The sequence below is a fragment of the Drosophila nasuta genome, chromosome 2L, assembly GCF_023558535.2.
Source record: "Drosophila nasuta strain 15112-1781.00 chromosome 2L, ASM2355853v1, whole genome shotgun sequence".
Classification (NCBI taxonomy): Eukaryota; Metazoa; Arthropoda; class Insecta; order Diptera; family Drosophilidae; genus Drosophila; species Drosophila nasuta.
In genome coordinates, this window is record NC_083455.1 from 6703483 (window position 1) to 6712688 (window position 9206).

General features: G+C 35.7%; 1 protein-coding gene across 2 annotated transcripts; it reads right to left on the reverse strand.

Moving 5' to 3' along the window:
• Positions 1-5156: 5156 nt before the first annotated feature.
• On the reverse strand, positions 5157-8590 carry LOC132792547 (alpha-tocopherol transfer protein). 2 transcript variants are annotated; one of them, XM_060801979.1, is made up of 6 exons: positions 8449-8590; positions 6296-6461; positions 6142-6236; positions 5732-6076; positions 5495-5673; positions 5157-5443 (listed from the first exon to the last, which is right to left on the reverse strand). In XM_060801979.1, exons 2-6 carry the CDS (start codon positions 6429-6431, stop codon positions 5326-5328), a joined length of 873 nt encoding a protein of 290 aa, XP_060657962.1. In that variant the 5' UTR covers positions 6432-6461; positions 8449-8590; the 3' UTR covers positions 5157-5325. The 2 variants fall into 2 exon arrangements, with proteins under 2 accessions (XP_060657962.1, XP_060657955.1); XM_060801972.1 differs by lacking the exon at positions 8449-8590 and adding an exon at positions 7269-7395.
• Positions 8591-9206: the final 616 nt, after the last annotated feature.

Below are 9206 nucleotides of genomic sequence, written 5' to 3' on the forward strand. Positions count from 1 at the left end.
ATTCAACTTTAAGTTCTGGCGAAACTTAGGCGCATTTAATGGAATCGGTTTCGTTTTAAAACTCTTCCTGGAATACACATTGTTTTTCAATTTATCGACAACTAAATATACATTTGATAACTTTTTAAGATTTCCCTCACTCTTAAAATATTTGTGAAAAATAACATTTAAAAAAAAAAACAACTTTAACACTAATAAATTTGATGAAAAAAAATTTCAATAGATTCTAAAGAACTCATCAAATATATTTACAAATATTTAGTACTAAAGGCAGTTACAATTTTTGCATTCGAATTAATTTCATAAATAGTTAAATTTTTCAAACAATTTTTTTAATTTTTATATCAAATTTGAGTTTTTCAATTCAAAATTAAGTCTATACTTTACCCATTTCAATAGGTTTCACATCTCATAACAAATATTAAACAACATTTAACAGAAAATACTTTTTAGAAATATATTTCAAATTCTAAATAATATTTATTAAATCGAAAATTATAAAAAGGTATTTTCGAATTTGACAGATTCTTACTTAGAATTCATAGTTTTTGTTTTGCTTGTTTTATGATGTCACTTTAATTGGTGCTCCAATTTGATGAAATAATAGCCGATTGTCCATTGGCTTCTAGTCAACTATTCTAAGCCACAAAAAGTGACCACAAAATCTATTTAAGTCTGCTGTTTCTCCTCTTAGTTTTACCCTTAGAGAGCTATTCTCCGCATCCCCCTGCACAGCAACTGTTGTATCATTGTAAGAGGGGTAAACAATGTGGCATATACAGCCAGCAGAAAACATAAAACAAAATCAAATCAACTGCCGCCTCGCCCAGTTCTTGTGCCGTTCCACACCCCACTGGGATGCATAGATCCTTGGGCTAGGATTGCTGTGCCATTGAAGCTTGTCAAAATTAAATTGAACACAATCGAATTATTCTCCAGTGCATGCTCCATTTGGCTTTTTGTTTTGTTCCTTAATACTCTGTGCTGAATGGCGTAGAAGGTTGTGTCAATTCGTAACAAAATTATTTATTTTCTAATTTCGAATCTTAAATATTTTCAATATAAATAGAGGAAATACATATTATTTAAACATAGTTTACTTAAGGTTTAGCATATCAAATTATGTTATTATAGGGTATCTTTACGTTGTTCTTACATCATATATATTTTTTTTCCTACTTTTTTTTGCTCATTTCGATGGCCCCATTTGGAAATGACTAGAGACTGCGGTCGGACAACTGTGATTTAACCAACGAGGTTTCCATTTGGCTGGATGAGAGTCAACAGTGACGTTGAGTCGAGCGAAGCGAAGCACTTTGGCATATTAAAAAGGGTTAAAGGTGTGCAAATATTTACCAGCGGCCAATTAATAAATTGTAATAATCAACGCAATCGACAGGAGAAAGGGAATCAAGCTGGGCCACCCATCAGGCAGGTGGCGGAACGACACGTGTTGTGAGAGACACAGCAGAGAAAACTCCGCGCCGTTCTATTTACATTTTGCCCTCATGCCTAAAAGTATGCAGCGGTTTTCTCATTTACAACTAAATCGCAACTCAAGAGCCACGCTTCGACTTTTGTTTGTTGACTTGTCGTGGATTTTGTTAGTCTTATACAAATCTGTGAGTGTATTTTGCATTGTACTGTGGGTTAAATTCCCCATTATTAAGAGTTAACTCATTCTCTTATTTCCAGTTTATTAAATAATGCTGTAAAACTGTGGCATTTACCCCATAGTCAATGTATCCAGTCAAATATTTGCATGACGAGTCCTTTTCAATTGCATTTCAATTGATTCCCGCATATTACGGTGAATGTTTATTACGCCGGATTAGGCAGCATTAAAAGTGCATAGTTGTTGTCCTCGCATGTCGCCGACTTCAATCCGCCATGTGATCTGATTGATTGTAAGCCAGTCAACCAGCATCCTTTGCACACCCCACGCAATCGTGTTCTCTGTACAGCCTTCACTACGTCTTCTTCTTCTTTGCTCTGTATCAGCGCTCCTTGTCTCCTGGAGTGCACTTTAAACATGAAGTATATCGTGTTTTATCACAAATAATTTCTGGTAAATCAACAGAAAATCGATGCCAACGTTGACATCCTCTCTAAAATTTACATTGTCCTCACCCGCCATGTCCTGTTTGTTGCGAGTGCAGTCAGCGGGTTGTCGCCTGTGTGTTAGGCAATGAAATTGTGCACTCAACGGGCGAGTTTAATGACATGTGAGGGATGCTCCACGTCGCGTCGTAGGGAATCGATATTGGCGGACGACAGTTCGATTTATAAACTTCACCATTTTGATACGTATTGGGTACTGTTATAATTTATTAACTGTTAAACAGTTCAGGTTTTTTTTTACATGTGAGTACAAAAGTGTCATTAATGTAAATTGTCACTGTCATTTATACAGCAAATTTTAATCACTTCTACTCATACATATACCTTTAGGATACTCTTTTAACATATTGCATATTGTAGTGAAATAACTGTAACACTATGATATTTTGCAGAAACAGATTTTTAATCAATACTTAACAATTTGTTCGTAAGATCATAATTGATTCCTTCTAAACACTATTTTATTAAATTATTACTGATATTCGAATTTTAAACTTTGACTTTTATTAAGCTGTTATACATTATAAGTAGTATACTGTTATACAATCGAATCATTTACTGTAAATAATTCAATAAACAATTGATTGCTCCCATAAAATTGACTGTGGCCAGTCGAGATGGTCTCATTATACAGCGTTTATAGCTCAATCCCATCTTAATCCGCAATGATTTCTTCGGCACGCACAAGAGTGCCCATATCCAAAGAACAAGTCAACTATAGATATATATTTTGCAACCATTTATCAAACATGGGTCGCGACCCCCATAACGATGTGGCCATGGTCCTTGTGCCATTGCCTGGCCGGTGTCTGTGGTAACCAGAGCCATAACGAGCCACCATTTATACAGTTTACACCTTCGCCTCCGGACAGAAGAAGATGCTCGGCTCCGGCCAACTGCGGACAACTGTGAACGACGCCAACGGAAGTCAACACATTGACAGCAAATATTTCAATTATTTTAGCCGGGACTTTATTTATGGGAAATATTTGCAGTGATTCTGGGGTTCTACTGACGTTGTATTGTTTACAAATCGCTGCCCATTATTTATTGTCCTGCTTGTTGTGGCTTTGCTGCCAATGAGTGAATGATAAACTGCGTCCACAGATAACTAGCGACATTGGCTGATGTATGCTCAGCAGACACAAAGAATGAGACACAGCAAGAGGAAAAGAGGACAGAGAGAGAGAGATGGAGGGTTGGACAGTGGTTATAGAGCTCATTAGGAAACAATTACAAAAGCTGGCACGCTCTCAGTTTAGGGTTGCCGTCAAACGTCACCCTTCTCTGTAAGTATGTTTGTGCTCGGTGAAAGGTCAGGTACGGCATGTCAAATGTCGAGAGTTGACTGACGGATGACATCAGGGAGACGCCCACAAATGTGGCCCTTCTGTAATATAGTTAATTTTTAGTGGGGTGTGAAATAATGGTGGGGGAAATCTGCACAAAATATTAGTATACGGCTAAGAACAAAACGTGTTGCTTATCATTTTGATGTGAAGATATTATTCTTTAATTTGACAAATAATAAAAAGTTATGATAGAATAAAAAAAAGCTTCTCTATCTTATCTATATATGAAAGAAAAACTATAATTTAACCAATAAATGTTATTATAGCAATTATAAATGTTCAACAAAACAAGAACAAAGTGTTAAAAAAATGTCTGGATTGAATTATAACTTAAAAAATATTCAATTGACCTAAAAAATTGAAAATAAAAGATTTTCTGCAACTATAAATTATTTATTAAATCGTGAAATGACATTTTTTTAAATCAGCAATTATTTTAATCCATTCTATCGAGGAAGTACAATATTAATTATCACAAGTTTCTCGCCATTTCTTCACTTTTTTATTTTATATAAGTAACTGAATGCAGTCCATCCATATCTGATATATCTTTTGCCACACAAGAACACTATTTACAAAGCAGTCATAACTCGGCGTCTTATACGACATAAAGTGCGACATATGTTGAGGAGAATAGAGTACTGTTTGGGCAACTTGGACACCCTTTGCCCCCTGCACAGAGGCACAAATAAATTTGGTTCGCAAGCAATAAATTATGGACAGTTCAGCCTTTGGCTCACACACGTGTTACCCAAACTGAACTAATAATGGGACAGTGGCCGTGTCTCCCCAAAAATGTAGGCTATACTGTACTCTCATATGTATATGTTGGCTGCCATTCTATTTTTTGGTTTTTTTATTTTTTTTGCTGGGTGTGTGATGGTGCTACTGTCCCCATAAATATTTGCGCAATAAATTTTTTAATCTTGTCGGTTTAATCGCACAAATGACGCTGCCTTTTATACGCTCGCATCGACATCGAGATTATGTCCGGGGCTCGAACAGGGACCCCTTGGCACCCAAAATCAATTTCACTATCGTTTGACCAAAGGCCTGGTAGGGGAGGAAGTGGTAAGGGGAACGTTTTTTTATTGTTTGTTTGTGAGACGGCAGCAGTAGCAGCAGCTTCCTGTGCCAAAAGAATTCAATAAAAAATATCAAACATATTTGTAACGGTCAACAGCAACGAGATGAAGCGAGACAGACTTAGTTTGAGTGAGAGGGAGTGCTAGATATATTTATGATCTGGAAGCAGCCGGGCTGCATTTAATGCGTTGTCCAACACTCAATTACCATAACGGCAAATCACAGCTATTGTCCGTCCTGCTCTAGCACCAACAAGCACTTTGCATATAAAACACATAAAACGAACATGTCGAAGATGTCCTCGCCTTGAATCCTTGACCGGAACAAATTTCCATGTGGACTCGTTTCCTCATTTGATTTGTTTCCTCTCTCCCTTGTTGTTGTCATTTTGGCTTTGTCTGACTCACAAATGTGTAACACATAAAATTTTATAACAGACCTAACCTCAAAATGCTCATTGCCTAACCTCAAATTGTTTGCTCCAACCTCAAATTGGCATTCGCGTTTAGATTAGTATTTTAGCATTATGATTAACACTGACGATTGACTCTGAAACATTTAGACTGATAAACTATGAAAATACTTTCAAGGTGAAAATTTCCTATAGATTAAACATATTATTTTTTAAAAGTGTAAGTCTGCAGATATACATATATGAGTTACCGGAACTTAATGAAAATTAAAATTATATGCCTTATTAATTGACATTTCCCAGTTTAAGTAGAAAATAGAAGTAGAGAGAACACCATAAGAGAGAAGACACAACTTATTCGAAAATAAATCCCAGCTGTTCCATATCCTTTTGAACTGAATTGCCTGCACAGTCATGCTGCAGCATGTCCAACCACAAGGTATAGGAATAATCCTCATGCATACCTCCATATCTAAAGAAAACAAATGTAATGGTATTCCATTTGAAGTACATATCATCTTACCTCTTCGGTAAATTCTCAGGATTAATATGTTTGTGCAAGGAACTCATATCACTGCCATGTACAAAAAGACGTTCCCGCATGCCGGCATTGAGAAAAGGTTTGAAAATCTTAAATGCGGCATTGAACAGCCAGTTCTGATTAACGATATGCAGGGCTGAAGTGCGAATGGGCATAGAAGTCTGCAAAGGGAAGACTATATTAAAGAAATCTAGAGGTGCAATTAAAGATCACACATACCACCAGTAGAGCAATCATCTTTTGAGCCACACTCGGACTCAGATGCAGCAAATGCTCCAGGCCCAAATCTTTTAGATCGAAGATGCCAACACCTCCCATAATCTGAGAGATTGGCTCCAATGATCCAAGTTCTTGTAGCACGATGGTTGCACGAAAGATATCATCAACAGTAACACGATTTGGTCGCCAGAGTCCAAAGCGATAGATGAGTATACGATGTCCAAGTTGATCGCGATACGGCGTCACTGTCAATATATCCTCATCGCCGAGATGCCGCAGATCAAAGGGACGAACCTTCTCGTAGAACTTTTTGTTCTCCTCTCGGAACTTATAATAGCTGCACAGCTGTCAATGCACATTGTACAAATTATAATCGCCAATTAAAACTTTTACCTTCGATGCAATCTCACCAATTTGTAACTGTTATCAATTTTCCAGTAGCGGGCCCGTAAAAACTTCTCTAGGTACTTATCATCATTACGATGTGGTTGGCACTGTTTTTGATCTAGAGGCAATAAAATCCATTTACTTCTAGATATGTGTTTATAAGCATGCTGAACTTACCTAAAATGTAATGACGGAATTCGGCAATGGTTTCCTTTTTGGTCTTTGGACATTCTCCTTGTTTTTCCGATATTAGACGTATATTATCGGGTATTTCCTCCTCAGTGATATTCAATTTGTGCTCAATTGCCGGCATTTTGTGACTTTGGCTTAATGCGGTTGTGGCCTTTTAGTAAAATAAAGTAAATTCTACAGCAATTAGAAAGTTTGTTACACAACTTGAGCTAGCAACAATGTTGTTAGACTATTATATTTACAAATAATTGATGATAATTCTGGCCTTAATAATCTTGGAAGAATATATTATTTTTGTCATGTATGTGTGTGATTGAACGAAACCCACTTTAAGAACGTATTAAAATATTAATGCTTTGTCTTGTGTTTATTTCGCAATCTAATTAGCGAAATTGATGACTAAAGTGTTTCAGTGTTTCATGCTAAGTGTATCAGTTAACTTTACTTAACTAAATAATTTTCAGTTTTGAGCGAAAGAACTTGGAATCTAAATTTTGAATAAACTTTATTAAAAAAACATTTTAGTGTCCGATTGACATTCGCATAAAAAGTATGAAAATCTGCTAGGATTATAAATTGTTGAAATACTATTTTGTTCTGGAAGATTATGATTAAATCAGAGTACAAATCACGTGCTCATCTCTAATCATCCTTTGCAACATTGTTCTTAATGGCAACTCTCACTTGTTGCAGACACACGAGAATGTTGCGTGTTTCTTTTGTACAACAGTTAACAAATGTGAAGTGATTTTCACACAGTTGTTGCAGCAATTAACTGCACGTTATCACAGATATATACAGATATAGCTAACCTCACGTGTCACACAGACATTCTCACAGATTTATTACTGGGTTCAACTTGAACTGCTGCACGGGTATAATAAAAAAAAAACACTTGACATTGACGAACAAGCATCTATTGGATTGAGTATACAATTAAAATGGGAAGATGCTTTACCATATTATTTTATTTAAAATTTTTGAAGTGTGTTCTCCAACCCACGATTTGCTGCCTTCGACTTCAAGTTTGAAACTGAACAAACAACATCGGAATCAGGCCAAATGCTTTCAATCCCATGCAATTTGTTGTGACACATTTACGAACAAATACATTGTCACATTCAACTAAATGTGTATATTATAAAAATGATAATCAAAACGTTGGTAATTGCGATATGTCCCAAGCAAGTGACATACATACAGACGAGTACAAGTTCGAGCAGTCGAAGCAAAAGCGATTATCACAACCACCCAGTCCAATCCTCTGGCTGTTCTGAACTCAACTGAACCAAATGGTTTCTGATAAGGGCATTCTCTTGCTCGTAGTACTCACAATATACCCATCATTCTAATCTCTGTGGTGATGCATTGTGTTTCCCTGATCGGGTTCGAGCACGTACCGAAAATTCGTGCTAATTGCCTCAGCTCACAACTAACAAGTTGACAATAAAATTAGCAAAAATCCAAGTAATTGTACAATTCAAAGTGCAATGGGATATAAACTTGTGCAAATATTTATCTTTTTCTACCTGGAGTATAGTACAAATGCAACTTGTCAATATGTCAGATACTCGAAGAACCACATGTTCACATCATTGCTTTTTGCCCTTAGCTTGTCAGGCAATTATTTGTTTAATATTATATTAGACGCTTTAACCAATATTTTTAGTGGCTATCCGTCTCTACTTTGTAACGTGACACACCCAGCTTATTACTTGTAAATTCGCGTGGAATTACAAAGTTCCAAATTCCATGTCACTGGCACAGATGGCAAATATTGATGAGTGGGTTTTACTCACTTGAGATAATTGCAGGGCACTGCAGGGAACTCGAATGCAATTCGGAGTGTAGTTCAAGTGTTAATGAACTATTACTTAAGTACTCAAATGCTGAATACTAATTGGTCTTGCACTTTACTTAATTGCAACACTCCATCTGATTCACAATGAAAAGCGTGAATTTTCCTTTTTAGATTATTAATTCCGATTTAATTGGCATAACAAGAAGTGAATTCCAACGCAGCATCAATTAGTTACACTTGAGACATTTAAATAGATCGTATTTCTACTTGGAACATTAACTACTACGTATGCGAATTTAATAAGAAAAAAGTTGTTTATTGTTGATTATTTATTTACCTAAAGTTATTACTTGAATACTTGAAAGTACTTATTGTCGTAATTTAAGACCAACAGCTGCAAAAAGCCGCATCGCCCGTCACACAAGTTCGCACTAAGACTGAGCCCAAGATCGCATAGAACAAAACTTTAAATGCCCCCACATCAAAACCGTATAACACTTCAAACAACGCTCACAGAAGCAAAACTTGTATCCAAGTCGAATGACAAGCATCAAGCTCATATTTTAGCAGAATGAAATGCTGCACTCACCACCTCAAAGAATAAATGCTCTTCCCCTATTTATTCTAATCATTGAGAAGGTAACTTTAAATACAAATTTGCTTTGATTAAAATTGCAAATAATTGCAATATTCGACAGATGCCAAACTTGACATTTTTATGAAAAGACAAAAAATGTACCAAATCTTATTAAAAAAGAAAACATTTAAAAAAATTACAAGATGTTATGAAGATTTAGAATAAGTCCGCTAAAAATATATAAATGCTTTGTAAGAACATTTATATTACTGTAAAATTTTAATAATAACAGATTTACACATAAGATAAGTTTGATATTGCGCTTAAAATATTGAAACTATTTTATGTGCAAGGAATGTGAAAAGACATTTGTAGGGTATGTTGCTATTCGAATTTGCACTAAAATGTCATCAAGAGTGAAAACGAATGGAGTTGCGAAGAAGCGTTTCAAAATGGAGTACTGAACTTTTTGCTCACATTCATACAATTAAGCATGTATGTTCATATGTTCATTAATT

Bases quoted from the DNA above. Each gene is read 5' to 3' on its own strand.
- LOC132792547 (XM_060801972.1), bottom strand. The intron at 6,077-6,141 runs GTGAGATTGCAT...GTGCATTGACAG, and splicing joins TTGATAACAGTTACAAATTG to CTGTGCAGCTATTATAAGTT. The intron at 5,444-5,494 runs GTAAGATGATAT...TGTTTTCTTTAG, and splicing joins CCTGAGAATTTACCGAAGAG to ATATGGAGGTATGCATGAGG.